This window comes from Equus caballus, chromosome 8 (genome assembly GCF_041296265.1).
Source record: "Equus caballus isolate H_3958 breed thoroughbred chromosome 8, TB-T2T, whole genome shotgun sequence".
Taxonomy (NCBI): domain Eukaryota; kingdom Metazoa; phylum Chordata; class Mammalia; order Perissodactyla; family Equidae; genus Equus; species Equus caballus.
This window is the reverse complement of record NC_091691.1, coordinates 42399910-42425141: the sequence shown is the minus strand read 5'-3', so window position 1 is coordinate 42425141 and position 25232 is coordinate 42399910. Positions and strand designations below refer to the sequence as shown.

General features: G+C 35.7%; 1 protein-coding gene across 13 annotated transcripts in view; it reads right to left on the bottom strand.

The window, feature by feature from the left end:
• The window catches only part of ANKRD12 (ankyrin repeat domain 12), a 137641-nt gene that overhangs the window by 93947 nt on the left and 18462 nt on the right, over positions 1-25232 (bottom strand). For all 13 annotated transcript variants that reach the window (XM_023647452.2, XM_070220576.1, XM_023647449.2 and 10 more), the window contains exon 2: positions 2467-2604. In XM_023647452.2, the coding sequence (XP_023503220.1) occupies positions 2467-2553 (87 nt within the window). In that variant the 5' untranslated portion in view covers positions 2554-2604. The remainder of the gene's footprint in view (positions 1-2466; positions 2605-25232) is intronic.

The window sequence follows — 25232 nt, the reverse complement described above, 5'->3', positions numbered from 1 at the left end:
TTATATCTCAATAAAGCTGTAATTAAAAAATGGCAAAATCAAGATATCCCTAGATCAATGAAGACTGAGAGAAATCATGGCTAAAGATCTGTCTTACAGTAAATACTATGGAAAATTCTTCTAGACACTAAGGAAATGATACCAGACAGTAAATTAAATCAAATTAAGAGTGCCAAAATTGGTAAATTTGTAGGTAAAATGAACTGTATAAATATATATTTCTCTTCTTTCTTTAAAAGATAAGATTGTATAAAACAATAATTATAACATTCTGTTGCTGGGTTAATACAAATGAAGTTGTAATCTATATTATGTAGACAGCACAAAGGAAAGGAAGGAAAAAGAGCTATATTGGAGCAAAGTTGCTGGAATTTTACTGGAATTAAGTCAATACTAACCTGTAGTAAAAGGATACATGTTATAATCCCTAGATCAGTATCATAAGATTACAATGTAAGAAACATAGTTTAATAAAATCATAGAACTTTAAGTAGTACACTGAAAAATATTTAAAACAAAAAAAGGAAGCACAGATGGGAGAGAAATAAAAAAGACATGAAACCTATCAGAACAGAGAGCAAAATGGCAGATATAAATCCAAACTTTCAATAATTACATTCAATGTTAGTGGCTTAAACACTGCATTCAAAAGGCAGAGACTGCCAATGCAATCAGGCAAGAAAAAGAAATAAAAGTATCCATGTTGGCAAAGAAGTAAAATTATCTTTATCATAAATGACATGATTCCATATGTAGAAATTCCTAAGGTATTCACAAACTTTTAGAACCAATAAATGAGTGCAGTAAGGCTGCAGGGTACAAGTGTACTATATAAAAGTCAATTGTAGGAGCTGGCCAGGTGGCATAGTGGTTAAGTTCGTGTGCTCTGCTTTGGCAGCCCGTGGTGTGTGGGTTTGGATCCTGGGTGCAGAACTACACATTGCTCATCAAGCTGTGCTGTGGCGGTGTCCCACATACAAAAATAGAGGAAGATTGGCACAGAAGTTAGCTCAGGGTCCATCTTCCTCACCAAAAAACCCCACAAAAAACAACTGTATTTCTACATACTAGCAATAAAAAATCCAAAATGAAATTATCCACAATAGCATCCAAAAGAATAAAATACCAGTAATTTAACAATGGAAGTGCAAGATTTGTAAAGTGAAAACTCTACAAAGCATCACTCAGGGAAACTGAAAATCTAAATAAATAGATATTCTGTGGTGATGGATTGGAAGACATATTGTTAAGATGGCAATACTATTCAAAGTGATCTATAGATTCATTCTACAGATTCAATGAAATTCCTATCAAAATCTCCGTAGGCTTTTTTGCAGGAACTGACAAAGTAACGCTAAAACTTACATGGAAATGCAAAGGACCCTGAATAGCCAAAACAACTTTTACAAAGAACAAAGTTTGAAAACTCACACTTCCTGATTTTGAAAGCAGATTAGGGGATCCCTGCGGGTTGGAGTGGGAACAAGGACTGACTACAAATGGGCATGAGGATCTTTTAACAATGACGGAAACAGTATATATTGGATTGTGATAATGGTTGCACAACTCTATAAATTTACTAAATAATCACCAAATTCTACACTAAATGAGTAAATGTAATGGAATATAAATTATACCTCAATAAAGTTGTTAAAAGATTTGCACACATATATTCACAGTAGCTTTATTCATATGAGCCAAAAAGTGGAACCATTTCAGATATCCTTCAACAACAAAACACCTCAGGGGAAAAAAAACAAAAGGAAAAAAACAAGAAAGAAAGAAAAATTCAAAGATAATACGTAAAACTAACTAGATAAAGGAGAGTCTAAGGAGAGAGAGGAGAACATTGCAGAAATCTAAATGAAGGTTTTGAAGGTCTAAATTAAATAGGAATGCAGAAGGATAGAGGTAAAAAGACAGAATCACAAGTCACTGGCAAGGACGACTAATCAACAACAAACACTGCTAACATTTACTGAGCACTTACTATGTACCAAGCATTGTATTAAATAAGCACAATACTTATGTCATTTTACCGTCACAGCAATTCTATCAAGCACTAATTGTCCTCTAATCCAGACAGATACCGAGGTTGTAAAAGTTACATAAATCATCCAAGGTTATATACAAGGAAAACGGAACAGCTACTGTGTATGTGTGTTTTGGTACCAGGGCTCAGGTGAAGAAATGCCAAACAACTGTGAGGTCTTAGATTTTTTCCCCTCTCTTAATGATTTTTTAAGTAATCGTGTGATCTTAGTAACTGTGTTATCTCAGGGAATGGAAAACCATCTTATGCCCAGGAATCCAAATTATTTCTAAATGGCTTAGAAAAATGGTATAGATTTATCTGGCATCCATACTGCTTTTTATCTTATGAGTAATTACTAAAACTTCAAAATCAGCGAGTCTTTTTCCCAGTTCCAAGAGTCAACAAATCTTTAGTATAATCAGATCACATACCTTTCTTCCATATGGTTTTTCGACCATATTGCTATCACTGTCAGAATTTTCACTCTGAACTGGTTTTGTGAACCCAGATTTGGGCATCTTATAGCTGTTCAGCTCGCTGATGCTTTTATCAGTCTTCTCATCCTGGATCTGTAAAGAATGAATATATAAGGGTTATTTATATACATATGCAATAAAACCGACTTAAAGTTTATGAGCCACAATGAGTGCAATTTGGTTTTCTCTCTATATCTACAATTTATTTTCTCAGAGAGGCTATAGTAACCTAAAATAAGTTTCAACAATTTAAGCTTCTAATTACAGTTCTCTTGTTCAAGACCACTCAACTTGTCACTGAAAAGAAAAAAAGTACTTTTATATTTCTTCACACATTCTCTAGACTAATATCCAGTTTTCTGGCCACTAGAAGCAGACAAAGTGGAAGGAATGGCAAAGAATTTGTCATTCCAAGCATAGCTCCAGAGATAGGAGGTATTAATAGATTCTCTGGTAGTTCTGCATTGGTCTGGAAGCTATTTCTGAAGATTCAACAAAGAACCTGAAAGGTTTGAAGTTATTTTACAACATAACTAATTCTATTTTAAATTAAATTAAATTAATTAAACCCTTCCTACTTAAAATCCCTAGAGTGGTTTACTTTCCTTCACTGAACTCTCAGACATCCTCAGGCATTCAGTTACTTTATCAACCTACTCATTGATTTAATCTTTATCATACTGTTCTGTAATTATCACTTCACGTATCGTTCTCTTTCCAATTTGTTCAGCCTTCTGTCTCCTGCACTGCAAGTTGACTTAATAAGCTAAGGACCCTCTTAGAAGCTTGTGCTAATGTACAAGGTTACACTTGAGAGATCCAGAAAAAATTCCAAGAAGGGGGTTTTACATATAAAAGGGGAAGCCATGAGGCTAGACCTGTGTTGCTGTCTGATGACCTATTAGCCACATATGGTTGCTGAAAGTTAGATAAATTAAAATTAAAGTGCAGATATACAACATTTCTATTATCACAGAAAGCTCTATTGCACAGCACTGGGCTAGACTGAGGCTGCTGGCCAACAGGAGCATGACTTGGTCACAAGCAGAACGACTGACAAGTTTAATTTTAACTATTCCATGCTCTAAATTCACTATAAATGGATATCATAGGTCTAACTAAGCTACATTCTAGTATCTATGTTAATTATTAAACCTCAAGACAACTTGAAGAGAGGATTAGAAAACTCTTATGTGCTTCAAATTGTTCTATTGGTGCTTTAAATTTTATTCGGTTTCTACAGAAACAAAAGCAAAAATCCCTTAAATGAACTGAATTAATTTGTAAATTATCAAAACTAGATTAATCTGGATACAGCCAAATTAGAGTATATTCCAAAACAAAAAACTGCTAGAGTTCAAACAGTTCAAATCTTTCACTTTATTGAGGAGGAAACAAACTTGAAGAAATAAACTTGTTTGACACTACACACAAGAGAGGCAGTTTACCTTGGGGCCACTCAACTGTTTCAATTATGACCACATAACAGAATCATTTAAACATGGCACTGTCCCCAAAACTAGCCCTGTGTAAAGCTTCCAGAGTTAGAGAGTTATAAGTCATATATAAACAAAAATTCTGACCCAAAAGCAAAATGGAGCTGTAAACATCGACAGGCAAGACTATAAAGAGAAAGCAGCATCTCCTTTGTAGATCATGCAAAGCAAGTTAATGGTGAACGAAGGAGTGTCTTATTTTTTGAGAAAATTATACATGCCAATAATATTATATTAATAGACTGTATGTTTAAAAAAACCCTTATATTATTTTTCATTAACTCAAAAAATTTCAGACCTAGCAATAAAAACCACAATTAGATTCCAAAAATATTACTTCAATCAACAAATACTAAGCACTTAATATGTAGTTAGGTTCTGGGTCCACAATCTATATTGTAATCACTAGAGCAACCACTATAAAAACTATGCAAAGAGATAATAAATAATACATTATGTAAACTACAATGGAATATTTAAAAATGTACAAATAACCCAACAGCAGGCAGAAAAAGAACTGAGGAATGAAAAACAGAAAGAACAGACAAAATAATAAAATGATAGACCTAATCCAAAAATATCAATAATTATAAGAATGCAAATGGTTCAAACACACCCATTAGAAGACAAAGACTGTCAGAAGAAGGGAAAAAATGACTCAACTATATGCTACTAACAAGAATTTCACTTCAAACATAATGACACAGGTAGGTTAAAAGTAAAAGAGTGGAAAAAAATATGCCATGCAAGCACTAATCAAAGGAATGCTGAAGTAACCGTATTAACATTAGACAAAATAGACCTCAGAGCAAAGAGGGACATTACATATTACAAACTGATAAAAGCGTCAGTTCACTAAATGTGCATGCAACTAGCAAGAGAGCTTCAAAATACAGGAAGCAAAAACTGACAGAAGAAATAGACAAATTCATGATTATAGTTGGAGGCTTCAACAACTCTGCTGAGTAAGACAGAAAATTAACAAGGATATGAAAGAACTGAAAAATGTCATTGATTCGAATCAAGGGACTCTAATTGATGTTTCTTTAAAAATGTGCCCAACAAGAGAACACTCATTCTTTCCAAGGGCACACGATATTCACCAAGATAGGCCATATCACGGATCATAAACGAATGGAAATAAATTTAAAATAATTAAAATCCTACAAAATTTGTTCTTACACAATAAAGAAATCAAACCAGACTCATTTATAGAAAGATAACAGGAATATATCCAAATTAAAAAATAAAAAATCAATGAAATTGAAAATTAGTTCTCTAAAAAGATCAATAAATCTCTGTTGTAAAAATCAACTCAAAATGAATTAAAGACTTGAAGGTAGGGGGCCAGCCCAGTGGTGCAGCAGTTAAGTTTTGCACATTCTGCTTTAGAGGCCTGGGGTTCACTGGTTCGGATCCCTGGTGCAGACATGGCACCACTTGGCAAGCCACGCTGTGGTAAGTGTCCCACATATAAAGTAGAGGAATATAGCATGGATGTTAGCTCACGGCCAGTCTTCCTCAGCAAAAAGAAGACTGGCAGCAGATGTTAGCTCAGGGCTAATCTTCCTCAAAAAAACCAAAAAAAAGACATGAAGGTAAGACATGAAACCATAATACTCCTAGAAGAAAATATAGGCAGTACATTCTTTGCTATCAGCCTTAGAAGGATCTTTTTGAATACTATGACTACTTGGACAAGGGAAACACAAGAAAACATAAACAAGTGTGACTTCATCAGAGTAAACAGCTTCTGCAAGGCAAAGGAAACCAGGAACAAAATGAAAAGACAACCCACCAACTGGGAGAAAACATTTGCAAAGCATATATCCGACAAGGGGTTAACATAAAGATATAAAGAACTCATATTCCAAAATATAAAGAACTCATACAACTCAACAACAAAAAACAAACAACCTGAATCAAAAAATGGGCAGAGGATACGAACAGACGTTTTTCAAAGAAGATATGAAGATGACCAATAAGCACATGAAAAGATGTTCAACATCACTAATCGTCAGGGAAACGTAAATCAAAACTACACTGAGATATCACCTGACACCCATTAGAATAGTGATAAACACCAAGACAAAAAATAATAAATGCTGGAAAGGATGTGGAGAAAAGGGAATCCTCATAAACTGTGGGTCGGAATGCAAACTGCTGCAGCCACTATGGAAAACAGTATGGAGATTTCTCAAAAAATTAAAAATAGAAATACCATACAACCCAGCTATCCTACTACTGGCTATTTATCCAAACAACTTGAAATCAACAATTCAAAGAGACTTATATGTTCATTGCAGCATTATTCACAATAGCCAAGACCTGGGAGCAACACAAGTGCCTATCGACTGATGAATGGATAAAGATGTGGTAAATGTATACAACTGAATACTCCTCCTAAAAAAAGACAAAATCACCCCATTTGCAACAACATGGATGGAACTTGAGAATATAATGTTAAGCGAGATAAGCCAGACAAAGACAAACACTGTATGATTTCATTCATACGTGCAAGACAAACACACACATAGACAAAGAAATCAGACCAGTGGTTACCAGAGGGGAAGGGCATTGGGAGGTGGGCATAGGGGTAAAGGGGCACAGATATATATGGTGACAGACAAACAACAACGTACAATCAAAATTTCACGATGTTATGCCACAACTAGAAGGACCTGTAACTAAGATATACAACTATGTACTGGGGGAATTTGGGGAGACAGTGCAGGAAAAAAAAATTCACGATGTTATAAAGTATTATGATCTCAATAAAAAAAGAAAGAAAATCCTTAGTTATAAAATAAATCATCAGATCCTAAAAAACAGAAAAATTCTCTGTTGTCAGTTCCATAGAGTTGATTCCAACTCTTAGCAACTCTCTGTACAGCAGAGCAGAACCCTGCCCGATCTTTCTGTGCCATTCTCTCACCTTCTGGTGCTATATCAGACAGTGCTCTGCCGCTATTCATAGGGTTTTGGTGGCAAATTTTTGCGGAAGTAGGTGGCCAGGTCCTTATTCCTAGCCTGTTTTAGTCTGGAAGCTCAGCTGAAACTTGTCCACCATGGCTGATCCTGCTGGTATTTGACATACTGGTGGCATAGCTTTCAGCATCATAGCAACACACAGCCACCACAGGAGGACAACTGACAGATGCTGTGGTTCCATGACTGGGAAATGAAATTGGGCCACGGTGGTGAGAGGGCTGAATCTTAACGAGACCACAAAGCTGACTAGTAAATCTTTAGCCAGATCTATTAGAAATAAAAGAGAGACCTACATAACCAAAATCAACAATGGAAGAGGAAATATCACTACAGGTCCTATAAACACATAGATGATAATAACGGAATATTATGAACAACTTTATACAAATAAATTCAACAAATTAAATGAAATAAACAAATTCCTTGAAAGGCACACACTACCAAAGCTCACGGAAGAAAACATAATTTCAATACCTCAATATTTATTAAACAAATTGACTTCACATTTAAAAACAAAGAAAACTCCAGGCCTAGGTGGCTTCAATGGTAAATTCTACAAAACACACAAGGAAGAAATAATACCAATTCTATACAAACTCTCCTGAAAAAGGAAAGAGGTAGGAACATATTTTATGAGGCCAACAAAACCCTGATACCAAAAGTGGAGTCTTTCAAAATAAAACTACAGACCAATATACCTCACGATCATACACAAAACATTCTCAACAAAATATCAGCAAATCAAAACTAACTATACATAAAAAGGATAAACACATCATGATCAAGTGGGATTTATCCCAGGAATTCAAGGTCAGCTGAATGTTTGAAAATCAATCTGTGTAATTCACTGTATTAACAGACTAAAAGCAATTAAAAAAAAGATCATTTCAACAGATACAGAAAAAGCATTTGATAAAATTTAATGTTCACTGATGACAAACAACTCTCAGCAAACTAGTGATAAAACACAACTTAAATGCCTTCTTTCTCTCCTAAGATCAACAATGAGGCAAGGATGTCCACTCTCATCACTTTACCTCCAACCAGCTTTAGTGAGGTATAACTGACAAAAATTGTATATATTTAAGGTATACAATGTGATGATGTGATATACGTATACACTGTGAAATATTACCACAATCAAGCTAATTAACACACCCATCACCTCACACAGTTAGCATTTTCTGTGTGTGTTGTAAGAACACTTATGGTTTACTCTCTTAGCAAATTTCAAGTATATAGTACAGTATTATTAACTATAGTTGCCATGCTGTACATTTACATCCCCAGAACTTACTCATCTTATAACTGAAAGTTTGTATCTTTTGACCATCTTCCCATTTCCCCCACTCCCTGAGCCCCTGGCAACCACCATTCTACTTTCTGCTTCTCTGAGTTCATCAAAGGCAGGATCTCCCTTTTTTATGGCTAAATAATATTGCATTGTAAATATATATACCACATATTCTGTCTTCATTCATCCATCAACAGACACTTAGGTTGATTCTATACTTTGGCTATTGTGAATAATGCTGCAACAAACATGGGAGTACAAATTTCTGAAATACTGATTTTATTTCCTTTGGATATATACCCAGAAGTGGAATTGCTGGATCAGAGGGCAGTTCCAGTTTTAATTTTTTGAAGAAGCTCCATACTGTTTTCAATAATGGCTGCACCAACTTACACTCCCACCAACAGTATACAAGGGACTCTTTCCGCCACACCCTTACCAACACCTGCTCTCTCTTGCCTTTTTGGTAATAGCCATCCTTACAGGCATGAGGTGATATCTGACTGTGGTTTTGATTTGCATTTCCCTGATGACTAGTGATGTTGAGCACCTTTTCATATACTTGGCCACCTGCATGTTTTCTTTGGAAAAGCATCTGTTCTGGTCCTTTGCCCACTTTTTAACTGGGTTATTTTACTCTACTTTTTTGCTATTGAGTTGTATGACTTCGTTCTTTATTTTGGACATTAACCTCTTATCAGATGTATGGTTTGCAAATATTTTCTCCCACCCCATAGGCTGCTTTTTCACTTCATTTGTCATGCAATTTCTTTCATCAATGTCTTATACTTTTAACTTGATGTGGTCCCATTTATTTATTTTTGCTTGTGTTACCTGTGCTTGTGGCATCATATTCATGAAATCACTGCCAAGACCAATGTTAAGGTGGTTTTCCCCTATATTTTCTTGTAGGAATTTTATGGTTTTAGGTTTTATATTTAAGTCGTTAATCCATTTCAATATTGGGGTATGGTCTAAGGGTCCAATTTCATTCTTCTGCATGTAGATATCCAGTTTTCCCAACATCGCTCATTGAAAATACTGTCCTTTCCTCATTTTGTGCTCTTGTCAAAGATTAGTTTATCATATATGCATACACTTATTTCTGGGCTCTCTATTCTGTTCCATTGGACTGTCTGTTTTGATGCCAGTACCATTCTGTTTTGATTACTACAGCTTTGTAATAGAGCTTGAATTCTGGAAGTGTGACACCTCCAGCTTTGTTCTTCTTTCTCAAGACTGCTTTGGCTATTTGGTATCTTTTCTGGTTCGATACAAATTTCAGGATTGTTTTTTCTACTTCTGCAAAAAATACCATTGGAATTTTGATAGAGATTGCTTTGAATCTGTAGATCACTTTAGGTACTATGGACATTTTATTAATTCTTTCCTATCCATGCACTCAAGATATCGTTCTACTTATTTGTCTTCAACTTCTTTTGTCAATATCTTATCTTTCACCTCCTTGGTTCAATTTATTCCTAAGTATTTTATTCTTTTTGATGGTATTGTAAACGGAATTTTCATTTTAAATTTTTTCTTCAGATAATTCGTTGTTGCTGTATATAAATGCAACTACTATTTTGTATGTTGATTTTGTATCTGGCAAACGTACTGAATTCATTTATTAGTTTCAGTAATCTTTTTGGTGGAATCTTTAGGGTTTTTTTAATATATAAGATCACGTCATCTGCAAACAGAGACAACTTAACTTATTCTTTTCTGATTTGGATGTCTTTTATTTCCTTTTCTTGCCTAACTGCTCTGGCTAGGACTTTCAGTACTATGTTGAATAGAAATGGTGAGAGCAGGCACCCTTGTCTAGTTCCTGATCTTAGAGGCAAAGCTAAAGCTTTTCACTGCTGAGTATGTTCACTGTGTGCTTATATACATGGCCATTTTTGTGCGAAGGCACATTCTTTCGATACCTAATTTGTTAAGAGTTTTTATCATGAAAGGATATTGAATTTTGTCAATGCTTTTTCTGCATCTATGCAGATGACTGCACCACTCCTATTCAAAATTGTACTTACCGGTGGTCCTAACTAGTTCAATAAGGCAAGAAAAATAAAGTAAAGGTATATATAGCTTGGAAAAGAAGTAAAACAGGTCTTATTTCTGGATGACATGATCATCTATGTAGCCAAAGGCAAGATATCTACAGAGAAACTGCTAGAACTTATAAGTAAGCATAGGAAGGACATAGGATACACATTCAATATATTAAAATTGATTTTATTTCCATATATTAGCAAGAAGCAATTGCAAATTGAAATTTAAAATATGACATACAAGAGCATCACAAATACTAAATTCTTAGCAATAAATATAACAATACATGTAAGACCATGCATGTATTGACAAATACAAAACACCGCCGAAATAAATTAAAGACCTAAATAAATGGAGAGCTATACTACGTTTATGGATTAGAAGACTGAGTATTGATAAGATGTCAATTCTGCCCCAAACTGACCTGCAAATTCAATGTAATCATAGTCAAAATCCCAGGACTTTTTTTTTAATAGAAAATGACAAACTGTAGATCATATATATGTAAAAATGTTAATGGCCTAGAAAAGTCTAAATAATTTTGGGAAAAAGCCAAATTCACAGACTCATATTACCTGATTTCACTACTTAGTATAAAGATACAGCAAGCAAGACAGTGTTTACTGGCAAAAAGACAGACTTTCAGATTAGTGAAACAGATCCAAAGTCCAGAAACAGACTTCTACATATACGTCCAACTGATTTTCAAAAAGCTGCCAATGCAATTATCGGGGAAAGGATATAGTCCTTTTAACAAATGGTGTTGGAAGAACTGTATTTCCATATCGCCCCCCAATAGCTTTGACCCTTACCTCACCTCATAGAGAAATATTACCACAAAGTGCATCACATCCTAAACGTGCTAAAGTTATATGTTTTCTAGTAGAAAACAGACTATTTTAGTGACCTTGAGTTAGACAGAGATTTCTTAAATAGGCTATGAGAAGTAGAAACTATAAAAGGAAAAATGTGGATAAGTTGGACTTCACAAATCAAACTTGCTCTCTTTAAATGACATTATTAAGAAAAATGGAAAGAAAATCATACTGGGAGAAAATATTTGCAAATCATATCTTTATAAAGGACTTCATCCAGAATATACAAGTAACTTTTACAAAGCAGTAAGAAGATGATCATCTGATTTTAAAAGGACCAAAAGATTCTAACAGTTCACCAAAGACTATATAATAAATGACAAGCACAGAAAAACATGCTCAATCTCATTTGTCATCAGGGGATTAATAATGAGATGTCACTTTATACTCAAAAGAACAGCTAAAATTAAAAAGAATAAGGAAGACCAAGTATTAAGATGTAGAGAAACTGGAACTCTCATATATCGCTGGGGGTTAGGAGGAAATGCAAAGTGGTATAGCAACTTTACAAATGAAAATAGCTAGTGGCATCTTTGTGTGGCTAAGAAGAATTATTCTTTTCTTCTATCTTTCGTATGACATTCTTGGTGGCTATTACACTGCTTGTTCTTGAATCTCCTTGCCCTAAGGCTGCGCAGAGGCTTCAATACTTGTTAAGGGCCAACCATCTTCAAGCTTTATGATAGACTTTGCTATCCATCAGGTAAGGGATGCAGTTTAAAGCTTTGATTCTGTCTTTTCAAAGATGTTTCTTCCTTTTCAATAAATATATTTTTGCTCCTTATAGACCAAAGAGTCTATTTATTCACCTAACAGCAAGTCACTTCCAGGGTTGACAGTCTATAAATGTATGCTATTACATTCAAAAGTTTTTCCACTCTATTTAGCTATAGCAGTAATATATATCTTCTATTTTCTTGTTTTTATAAAAATGATATTACTATTTGTGATCATTCAAGGGACACTAAAAATAGTACACATGTATGTATTTGGTTTTTTGCTGAAAAAGATTTGTCCTGAGCCAACATCCACTGCCAATCTTCCTCTTTTTGTATGTGAGCCACCACCACAGCATGGCCACTGACAGACGAATGGTATAGGTTCACGCCCAGGAACTGAACTTGGGCCGCCAAAGTGGAGTGTGCTGAACTTAACCACTAGGCCACTGGGGCTGGCCCTAAAAATATATTTTTCAATATTACTGCTATCTCTGAATAATTGTTTATAATGGAGATAAAACATTCTAGTTGCTATTCACAGGTAGCAAGTCCACATAAACAGGTACATCAAAAACTCTAGTGTAAACTAAACATCACTTGGGTGAAGAAGTTGTATATGTGCCATCTATTTCTTTAGTACAAGCACTTTAAGAACAAAGATAATTCTTAACTCAGTCAACATTACACCAAAAACTCAAAAATTCCTATCATAGTGAGGAGTAACAGATAAGTGACTATTTCTGGTTAACACCATTGACTTGAAGCATTCTTCATATTCAGTCTCATGTCCCACTGCCCCTCCTTCCTACATGCATGCTACTCTCAAACACAAACCGAGAATTTTCAAAGCTCTCAAATGGTCACAGAACCTGTACTTAAAAATACCAGTTAATTCACATTATTTGACTATTAGTGAAGAAAATCTAATCCATCAGAACTTAAATTTCTCAAGCAAATAAGTAATACTGTTCTCAGAAGTCTTGATGATAAAAACGTCCTGAAGTACATGTTAAAATACAGATTTAGGGACATCAGCATCATGGTGGAGTAAGCTGTTCCCTTGGTCTCTCCCCTACTAAGTTACAACCAGACATTCATTAACCAACAGAGGATTCTATACAAAGCACAACAGGACATCTGAGAGACTCATGCAGCCATACATCCGAAGGTGGGAGCACTGGATCCCCGGGAAGCACTGGAAGGAGGTGAGTGGATCCCCTCTCCTTCCCCAGTGGCAAGGATTTAGGTCACAGGTCATCACACAGCAGCTGATGCGCAACTGTAAGAGAAGGCAGGGGAGCAGGCAGGCCTACATGTGAATGCCTCACTTTTGAAGTGATAACCTGGCCTAAGGGAATGCTCTACATTGAGTGGCAAGGCTCAGTCACCACATGGGTGCCCCTACCAAGGAGAAGCCCAGGCGAACCACCTGTGAGCAGAGAGTGGACATGCACATGAAAGAAAGTGTCCCCCCAACCCCACGCCTAGCACACAACCTTGGCCAATCCCTGGCCAAAGCTGCAGATCTGCACCAGAGCGCCTGAGTATGCATGTGACCTGCCAAGCAGCTGAAGCCAGTGGGCAAACACAAGTGATCCCTATTGGCACAACTTCCAGCAGATCTGGCAAGTTCAGATAACACAGCTCCCAACCCCCACCCCCAGTGGTGGCAGGCAGAACCTGTGACCTGATACTACCACTATTTGCTGGAAAAGGATCACTTCATCAAATGCCATAAAGAACTACATTAACACTCCAGAGCAGAAGGAAAATGACATCTCTCGAGACACCAACACTGAAGTCATAGAAATTTACAATGTGAATGACACAGATCTCAAAATAGTTGTAATAAAGAAACTCAATAAGTTACAAGAAAACTCAGAAAGACAGTTCAATGAGCGCAGGAATAAAATTAATAAACAGAAGGAATACTTCACAAAACAGATTAAAACCCTGAAAAAAAAAACAAAACACCAAACAGAAACTCTAGAGATGAAGAACACAATGAATGAAACAAAAACCAACCTAGAAAGCTTGAAAAACAGAGCTGACATTATGGAGGACAGAATTAGTAATTTAGAGAACAAGAATACAGAAATGCTTCAGGCAGAGGAGGAGAGACAACTAAGACTTAAAAAAAGTTTTGAGAAATATCTGACTCAATCAGGAAATGCAACATAAGGATTACAGGTATTCCGGAGAGAAAAAGGAGCAGAGAAGCTGTTCAAAGAAATAATAGCTCAGAACTTCCAAAACCTAGGGAAGGACCTGGACTTACAAGTATATGAAGTCAATAAAACTTCTAATTACATCAACGCGAAAGACCATCTCCAAGGCATGTAATAGCAAAACTTGTAAAAGTTGGTGACAAAGAAAAAATATTAAGGGCAGCAAGGCAGAAGAGAATAATTTACAAAGGAACCCCTATCAGACTTTCAGTAGATTTCTCAGCAGGAATGTTACAGGCTTGGAGAGACTGGAATGATATATTCAAAATACCGAAAGACAAAAACTTACAGCCAAGAAACTCTATCGACCAAAACTATTCTTCAGATACAATGGAGAAATAAAAGCTTTCCCAGATAAACAAACAAAAGCTGAGGAAGTTCACTGCCACTAGTTCTGCTCTACAAGAAATGATCAGGGATGCCCTCATACCTGAAACAAAAAGGCAAAGGTTTACAAAGCCTTGAGCAAGGAGATAAATAGACAAAACCAGAAAATTGCAGCTCTCTATAAGAACAGGTTAACAAACACTAAGTTATAACATAAAAGATAAAGGGAAGGAAAGCATCAAAAATAACTACAATCATTTCACTTTAATCACAAACACACACACCAAACCAAAAAATTTGTGACAACTATAACTTTGACAGGGAAGAGGAGAGGGATGGAACTTGGTTAGGCTAATGGAGATAAGCAGCTATCAGAAAATGGACCATCTCATCTACAACATCTTTTATACAAACCTCATGGTAACCACTAAACAAAAAATCACAGCAGAGACACAAATCATAAACAAACAGAAAACTGAGAAAACCATCACAGATGATATGGCAGTCAGAAATACAAGGGAAGAGAAACAAGGGAAATACAGAACTGAAAAACAAGAAAGAAAGCGGCAGTATTAAGCCTTCATGTAACAATAAACACTCTAAATGTAAATGGATGCAATTCTCTGATCAAAAGAGGTGCTGGATGGATTAAAAAAACAAGATCCAACAATATGCTGCCTCCAGAAAACACACCTCAGCTCTAAAGATAAACACAGGTTCAGAGTGAAGGGATGGAAGACGATACTCCAAGCAAATGGCAAGCAAAAGAAAGCAGGTGTTGCTGTACTTGTAACAGACAAAGCAGACTTCAAGATAAAAAAGTGACAGAGACGCACTATATAATGATAAAAGGGACACTCCACCAAGAGGACATAACATTTATGGATATATATGTACCTAACACAGGAACACCCAAGTATACAAAGCAACTATTAACTGACCAAAAGAAAGAAATTAACAGCAACACAATAATAGCGGGGGACCTCAACACCCCAATTAAATCAAATGATAGGTATCCAACAAGGAAGTAATGGACTTAAATGAAACACTAAACCAATGGACTTAATAATATATAGAACACTCCATCCAAAAACAGCAGAATACATATTCTCAAGTGTACATGGAACATTCTCAAAGATAGACCATATGCTGGGAAACAAGGCAAACCTCAAAAAATTTAAGAAGACTGAAATCATATAAAGCATCTTTACCAACCACAATGCTATGAAACTAGAAATCAAATACAAGAAAAAAGCAGGGAAAGTCACAAACATGTAGAGACTAAACAATATGCTACTGAACAACCAGCGGATCAATGAAGAAATCAAAGGAGATCAAAAATTACCTGGAGACAAATGAAAATGAAAAGACATCATACCAACTCTTACAAATGCAGCAAAAGCGGTGGTAGGAGGGAAATTCATAGCAATACAGGCCCACCTTAGCAAACAAGAAAAATCTCAAATAAATAAATCTTAAAACTACACATAACAGAACTAGAAAAAGAAGAATAAACAAAGCTAAAAGTCAGCAGCAGGAAGAAATAAAAATCAGAGCAGAAATAAATGAAATAAAGACCAAAAAATCTGCAGAAAGGATCAAAGAAACTAAGAGCTGGTTCTTTGAGAAGATAAAATTGACAAACTGTTAGCTAGACTCACTAAGAAAAAAAGATAGAAAGTTCAAATAATTAAAATTAGAAATGAAAGAGGAGAAATTACAACAGATACCATAGAAATATAAAGGATTATGAAAGAGTATCATGAAAAACTACATGCCAACAAATTGGATAACCTAGAAAAAAAAGGAAAAATTCTTAGACTCCTAGTACCTCACAAAACTGAAGCATGAAGAAATAGAGCATCTGAATAGACCACTCTTAAGAGATTGAAATAGTAATCAAAAATCTCCCAAAAAACAAAAGTGTAGGACCAGATGGCTTCTCCAGAGAGTTCCACCAAACATTCAAAGAAAACTTAACACCTATCCATCTCAAACTATTCCAAAAAACTGAAGACTACAGAACGCTTCCTAAGTCACTCTATGAGGCCAATATCACCCTGATACCAAAACCAGACAAGAAAACACAAAGAAGGAGAATCACAGGCCAATAGTACTCATGAACATAGACACAAAAGTCCTCAACATACTATTGGCAAACTGAATACAGCAATACCTTAAAAGCATTATACACCAGGATCAAGTGGGCTTTATACCAGGGGCACAGGGATGGTTCAACATCTGCAAATCAATCAATGTGATACACCACATTAACAAAATGAGGAATAAAAATCACAGGAATATCTCAATGGATGCAGAAAAACATTTGGCAAGATCCAAGATCCATTTATGATAAAAATTCTCAATAAAAATAGGTATAGAAGGAAAGTACCTCAACATAATAAAGGCCATCTATGACAAACCCATAGCCAAAATAATACTCAATGGGGAAAAATTGAAAGCCATCCCTCTGAGAACAGGAACAGGACAAGGCTGCCCACTCTCACCACTCCTATTCAACAGAGTACTGGAGGTTTTGGCCACAGCAATTAGGCAAGGAAAAGAATTAAAGGGTATCCAAATAGAAATGAAGAAGTGAAACTCTGCCTGTTTGTAGATGACATGATCATATATATATAACTCTAAATAATCTACCACAAAACTATTAGAAATAATCAACTACAGCAAAGTTGCACAGTACAAAATTAACTTACAAAAATCAGTTGCACTTCTATACACTAATAATGAACTAGCAGAAAAAGAACTCAAGAATACAATACCAGTTACAACAGCAATAAGAACAACAAAATATCTAGGAATAAATTTAACCAAAGATGTGAAAGACCTGTACAATCAATGAAAAATCTAAGACATTATCAAAAGAAATCAAAGAGGACATAAAGAAATCAAAAGATATTCCATGCACATGGATTGGAAGAATAAACAAAGTTAAAATGTCCATATTCCTTAAAGCAATCTACAGATTCAATGCAATACCAATCAGAATCCCAATGACATTCTTCATGGAAATAGAACAAAGAAGACTAAAATTTATATGGAGCAACAAAGGACCTCGAATTCCTAAAGCAATCTTGAGAAAAAAGAACAAAACTGGAGCCATTAGAATCCCTGACTTCAAAATATACTACAAAGCTCTAGTAATCAAAACAGCATGGTACTGGCACAAAAACAGACACATAAATCAATGGAATAGAATTGTAAACCCAGACATACGGGTAGCTACTCTTCAACAAAGGAGCCAAAAACATACAAGGGAGAAAGGAAAGTCTCTTCAATAAATGGTGGTGGGAAAACTGGACAGCCACATGCAAAAGAATGAAACTAGACTACTGCCTTATATCATACACAAAAATTAACTCAATGAACTAAAGACTTGAACCTAAGACATGAAACCATAAAACTCCTAGAAGAAAATATAGGCAGTACACTCTTGGACACTGGTCTTAGCAGCATCTTTTCAAATATCATGTCTACTGAGGCAAAGGAAACAAAAGAAAAAATAAACACAGGGAACTACATCAAACTAAAGAGCTTCTGCAAGGCAAAGGAAAGCATCAACAAAACAAAAAGACAACCCACCAACTGGGAGAAAGTATTTGCAAATCATACATCTGATAAAAGATTAATTTCCAAAATATATAAAGAACTCACATAACTCAACAACAAAGATAACAAACCTAATCAAATAATGGGCAGAGAATATGAACATTCTTCCAAAGAAGATATACAGATGGTCAATAGGCACATGAAAAGATGTTCAATATCACTAATCACAGGGAAATGAAAATCAAAAGTACAATGAGATATCACCTTTTATCTGTTAGAATGGCTATAATTACCAAGACAAAAAATAACAAATGTTGGATAGGATGTGGAGAAGAGAACCGTCATACACAGCTGGTGAGAATGCAAACTGGTGCAGTCACTATGGAAAACAGTATGGAGATTTCTCATAAAATTAAAAATAGAAATGCCATATGACCCAGGTATCCTACTACTGGGTATTCATCCAAAGAACCTGAAATCAATAATTCAAAGAGACTTATGCATCCCTATGTTCACTGCAGCATTATTCACAATGGCCAAGATGTGGAAGCCAAGTGCTCATCAACGGATGAGTGGATAAAGAAGATGTGGTATACATACACAATGGAATACTACTCAGCCGTAAAAAAAGAAAATCATACCATTTGCAACAACATGGATGGATTTTGATGGTATTATGTTAAGCAAGATAAGCCAGAGAAAGAGAACCATAGCCTGATTTCACTCATATGTGGAAGATAAAGAAAACAGATCTGTGGTTACTAGAGAGGAATGGAGTCAAGAGGTAGGCGAAAGGGGTAATGGTGATGGATAAAAATTAGCCTATTAGTGGTGAGCACGATGCAGTCTATAAAGAAACTGGTAAATAATAATGTATACTTGAAGTTACACAATGTTATAAACCATTATGACCTCAAAAAAATAACTGAAAAAAGAATAAAATAAAATACGTATTTAGTAGGCCTGAAATGGACTCAAGAATTTGTCCTTTTAACAAGTATCTCAGTGGTTCTTATCATTAGCAAAGTTTGAAAAATGAATTAAAGAGTATTTTTAAAGATATTATAAAAGATCTCATTAGAAAAGGATTCACTTAGGCTAATTTAAAATAGGGGATTCACCTTCCGTATTAAACCCTATATATACACAACATGTCCACATGTGGGTATGTGGGGCACCCTAGGCAGCCTGAGAGTCTCATTAAAAACATGTATTTGACTGTCATTTCCTTCTTTCACAGGATGACAACTCACTGGGAGAGTATTTTCACTTATAAGAAGACTGATCCTAAAGAGCATTCAACACTGGTATCCCATGTAGTTTGTTCCTCTACTGCTTATTAGTTATGTCACAAATGCTCCATAGCTTTCTTCTCCTAGATTGACCTGTTTCCATTTTTTCTAGGAAGCATATGGAGCAACTATCAGTTTCTTGTCACTGCCTCTGATTTATAACCTTTAACACTGGCTTATCTGGAAGTCTATTTTCTTCTGTACTCTAGGTAGAAAATTTGTTTTCTTACTCACCTACCGACCTCTGTAGATTTTTAAGTTTCAAAGTCTCAACAGAAGCCTGCAAACCAGTTTATATTTCTCCTTCCTGAAAATGATTTAAATTTTACACTATTCTTTACATTTGAATAGAACTTCAAACAGTATTTTCCAAACTGCATTTTTCAAAGCTGCCTTACATTGGGATCTCTAGAAATTGCTTCTGAAGCTGGGGGAGGGGGGGTGGGGATCACACAACTGGAAGATAACTACTTTATCTCAGATCTCTTGATCTATATAGGGTGGTGATAAAGATGTCACCATCCATTTACCTTACCCAATCCTTCTTACCAGGAGGAAAAAATCACTCTACAAGCAAATTTTCTTGGATTATGTATACATTTGCTTTAGCAAAAGGAGTCTGACCAATTCATCTTTGGGACACAATGCATGCATGTCTAAAAAGTCCAGTTATTGGAAATTTGCCAAAAGCAATTATAGATAAAAATGCACATCACTACCCACAATGTAAAGCTTAACCAAACAAGTATAACAAATTTAATAAGCAGCAAGATCACTAAACTAACGCTGTTATGATTTAATAACAAGAACAGCAGAATCAACACAACTAACTCAAAACAAGAATGGTGATACACACAGATAAGCATCCTTCTTGAAAGCCAAGGTAACTGCAATGATGCCAAGTCTTGCCTGACAGACTTCTTAGTACAACAACTAAAGTGACTCTTCAGGAAACATTAATAAGTTGCTCTTTTTTGTTTATGAATTATCCTTCATCCTAAGGCTAACAATTTGAAGAAAACTTTATCATAGCAGAGTACAAAACTGCCCACAGGAAGAGGCCAAACTTTGCTGAGAAGATGCTCTGACTCAAGAAGGAAATAAGCCTTGGGACCATGTCTGTGGGTAAAAACTATTCAACATAACAAAAAGAGGGAGGGTTAGGGAAAAAATTCAAGAATAGAGAGAGGACTCTGGCAGACTATTTGTAAGATTAGGGATGAGAGAAATAAACACCTCTAGTTGGCAGTATGGCTAGAGGAGAACTTTGGAGAACAGAAACATAACACAATCTGTGCAGTTGTACGCTATGTACATGTAGATTACAAACGTAAAAGTGAAAATCTACAGAAGTGTTTCTCTAAGAACTAAAGGAAAGTCTGTAGTTTGAGATCACTTTACAGTCTTCCAGCATTTAGTGAGCACTGGACCTTCAGAAGCAATGCTTTAAACATTATTTTATTCTGTTTGCTCTAGTCACTCTATCTTCCAATCGTAAGTTTTGACTGAAAAATTCTTCCTAGGGGAATCACAGAACACAAAGATTTGTCTTTAGCTTCCATCTACAAAGAAGAAGAGATTAAAGTCAGAGTCTGTGACTAAGTCTTTCCCAACTAATTTATCAGATATGCTTAACTTTACCACAGTTTCACAGCTACTTGGCAATTAGTACTCATTACTGGGGCTAGGAAGAGGGGTAGCTTTCCTCTGACTGGGCTAAGACAAACGGAAGGAAAAAAAAAATCAGGAGGAAAAAAAGACCTAAGAGAAAACATGCAGAACAAAGTACTGACACCAAAATTTAGCAACGGATGAATACAGACTGCAGATTAAAACTTAACTGAAATCTAAACACAGATGCAACAAGCTCACAGTTTATAAAATGGTTTCTTTTCCTGACTTCAACCCTATCCAAGATGACGTTTAAACTAAAGACGATCAAACTCCGTTGGTATTGTCTTCAGCTTTGATGAGGTGTTCCTTGATTCACATTACTGCTTCTAATATTTCAGTTTACTCAAAATATGCTGTTCTTTAAGGCTCATGCCACTTGGTGATTCAAATTTGCCCAATTACCAGAAGCAAGGCAGAAGGCTTTTTCAAAGAGACAGATTCCTGATTTCATCCTTAGACCTATTGGAATCAGAATATCTGAGAGAGGAGATAAATACTTTTAAAAAGCTACCTTAGTGGCTGCCAGGGACTCGGGGAAGAGGGAAACAGGTAGTAACTGCTTAATGGACACAGAGTTTCTTTTAGGATAATGAAAATGTTCTGGAACTGGATAGTGGTGATGGCTGCACAATACTGTGAACACACCTAAAACCACTGTATTATACACTTTAAAATGGTTAATTATGTCACATGAATTTTATTTCAATTAAAAAACCTCCCCAGTAGTATGGGTTAACAAGTCTGAAACCACTATACATGTATTCTGGAAATGAACACTTGAGTAAATGGAATAGTGAATGGTGGGAGCCAGGTTTCTGACTGTTAAGAGTGGGAGGCTGCAGACAGGCAAGTCAGGAGAAGGCTGGAACGTGGTAATGGATTACTGTTTGAGATATCAGTATGAACTCATGTTTAGCTTAATGTAGACACAGATAATTACATATATAAGTATTTATAGATATGTATATATAAAATCAGTATACACAAATATATTTCCTTCCTATGTCAACTAAGCAAGCCCAGAAGCAAGAACATCCCAGTAGCAAGGAGCACACCTAACACCAAGATCTTGGTTACTAGCACCTTTCTCCAATAAAAGGAACCAGGGCTCCTTAGAGAAATGGCTGATCCTAGGACTGACGCAGGAAATATGTAAGATGAGTCTGGAGACTTCTGCGCTGCCACAAAGTAAAGAAGTGCTCCAAAAATATACATAAATATATAAATGCAACAATGGGAATATGTCAAAGGAATACAGGTGTCAACTGAAAGACGTCCCAATTGGCAAAGTCAGAATACTTTGAGCAACAGAATAAGTAAAGTAGTAATTGGGTTATAACCCAAGGTATAAATATTTGTGTTCATACTGATATAAACAAATGATGAAACAAATTAAAAAGTAGGAGAAGACACAGAAATTTTCCATGAAGAAGAATTCTAGGTAGTTTACGGAGATATTCTGCTCTCAAGGGGGTGGAGAATAACTGTTCATTCCATAAGTGTGGATTGCACAGGGAAATCCCTTCTGAAGAATATGGTATGGAAAGAGGGAAAAGAGCATAGCTTGAAACACCTGGCAAATACTATCTCAGCAAGGTGACCAAAGTTAGCATTGACAGTGATAAGTCATGTTGATAGTGTACCCTTGATAAGATTTGATGAAAATGGCATTTTACCTTTGTAATCTTCCTCTCCAAAACGCATAACCCAGTCTAATCCAAGAAAAACATAAGACAAATTCCAATAGTGGGGGACTCTACAAAAGTACCTGACCAGTACTCCTTAAAATTGTCAAGGTCATCAAAAATAAGAGAAGTGTGAGAAACTGTCATAGCCATGAAGAACTTAAAGAGACATGATGACTAAGTGAAATGTGGCATCCTGGATGGGATCCTGGAACAGAAGAATGACATTAGGTAAAAACTGTAGAAATCTGAATAAAGCATGGACTTTAGTTACTAATAATGTATCAATATTGGTGCATCAATTACAATAAATGTACCATGCTAATGTAAGACATTAATAATAGAGGAAACTGGTGTGAGGTATACAGGAGCTCTCTGTACTATCTTTGCAATTTTTCTGTAAATCTAAAGGTATTCTAAAGTAAAAAGGTTATTTAAAAAGAAAAAATTCCCAGGTAATTTTAATGGTTTGGGAATCATTAAGCAACACTTCCCTCTACTCTTGTCATAGCAAGTACCTATATACCTCCTAGTTACTTTACTTCATAGTAATTTTCTGTCACTTACAGCCTTTATCTTTACTTCAAAGCCTGCCCCAATCTTGGTTTTCTTCAAAGTTCATGTCTATATCCCATCTCACACTCTGATCCCTTAGGGTTTTTGACTTCTCAATATCAAAAATCTATTCACTTCACTTCAGCCACTTATCTATTTTTCCTCTTCAGAATTTTGTTAGTATCCTTTGCCATTTTCTACTGTGGTAATCATCATTTTCCTACTGATCTATAAAACAAGAAAAACTATGCTGTCATTTTGTTGTATATATATATTTAAACTGGGGTTAAACATACCTAATATAAAATTTACCATTTTAACCATTTTTTTAAAAATTGAGGTATCATTGACATGAACATTATATTAATTTCAATATTTGCATATGTTGCAAAATCATCACCATACATAGTTACAAAAACTTTTTCTCTTGTGATGAGAACTTTTAAGATTTACACTCAGGGCTGGCCCCGTGGCCAAGCGGTTAAGTTCGCATGCTCTGCTTTGGCAGCCCAGGGTTTTGCCAGTTCGGATCCTGGGCGTTGACAGGGCACGGCTCATCAGGCCGCGATGAGGCGGCGTCCTACATAGCACAACCAGAAGCACTCACAACTAGAATCTACAGCTATGTACTGGGAGGTTTTGGGGAGAAGAATGAAACAAAAAACAGACTGGCAAGAGTTGTTAGCTCAGGTGCCAATCTTTAAAAAAAAAAAGATTTACTCTCTTAGCAACTTTCCAATATGCAATACAGTATTATTAACTATAGTCACATACTGTACATTATATCCCCATGACATTTATTTTTCCCACCATTTTTCTTAATCTTTTGATTCTCTTCACCCATTTCTTCAGAGCCCCAACCCCACCACTGGCAACTACCAATCTGTTCTCTCTACCTATGAACTTGGTTTTTGATTTTTTTTTTTTAGATTCCATATGTAAGAGAGATCATGCAGTATTCCCCTTTCTCCGTCTGACTTATTTCACTTAGCATAATGCCCTCAAGGTCAATCTGTGTTGTTGTAAATGGCAAAATTCCCTTCCTTTTATGGCTAAACAGTATTCCATTGTTATATATACCACATCTTCTTTATCCATTCATCCATCCATTCCATGTCTTGACTATTGTAAATAATGCTGCAATGAACATGGGGGTGTGTATATATCTTTTCGAGTTAGTGCTTTCATTTTCTTTGGATAAATACCCAGAAGTGGAATTGCTGGATCAGATGGCAGTTCTATTTTTAATTTTTTGAGGAACCTCCATTCTGTTTTCCATAGTAGCTGCACCAATTATATTCCTACCAACAGTGCACAAGGGTTCTCTTCTCTCCACATCCTTGCCAACACTTATTTCTTCTAAGTATGCAATTCTGTGGCACCAAGTACATTCACACTGTTGTGCAACCATCACCACCATCCATCTTTAGACTTTTTCATCCATCCCAAGTGAAACTGTATTCATTAAACAGTAACTCTCCATTCCCCACTCTTCCTAGCCCCTGGTAAACACCATGTCTTTCTGAATCTGAATATTCTGGGTACCTCACATAAGCAGAATTACATAATATTTGTCCTTTTACATCTGACTTACTTCACTTAGCATGTCTTCTAAGTTCACCCATGTTGTAGCATGTGTCAGAATTGTCTTCCTTTTAAAGACTGAATAATATTCCATCCACTTATGAATACACCACATTTTGTCTATCCATTTATCCACTGATGGATATTTGGGTTGTTTTCACCTTTTGACTACTGTAAATAATGTTATGAACACTGTATATTATACAATCCATTGTAAACCAATCAAAAACAGACTTTTATGCCTCTATTTTGTTTATGAATCTTTCCTTTTCTCTTAGGCTTAAAACCTCTCTATTCCAAGATCAGAAAATATATTCACTCTTATTTTCTTTAACTTCTTTTGACTTAACTCTTCCCATCTATCTGTAATACTAGTTTTTAA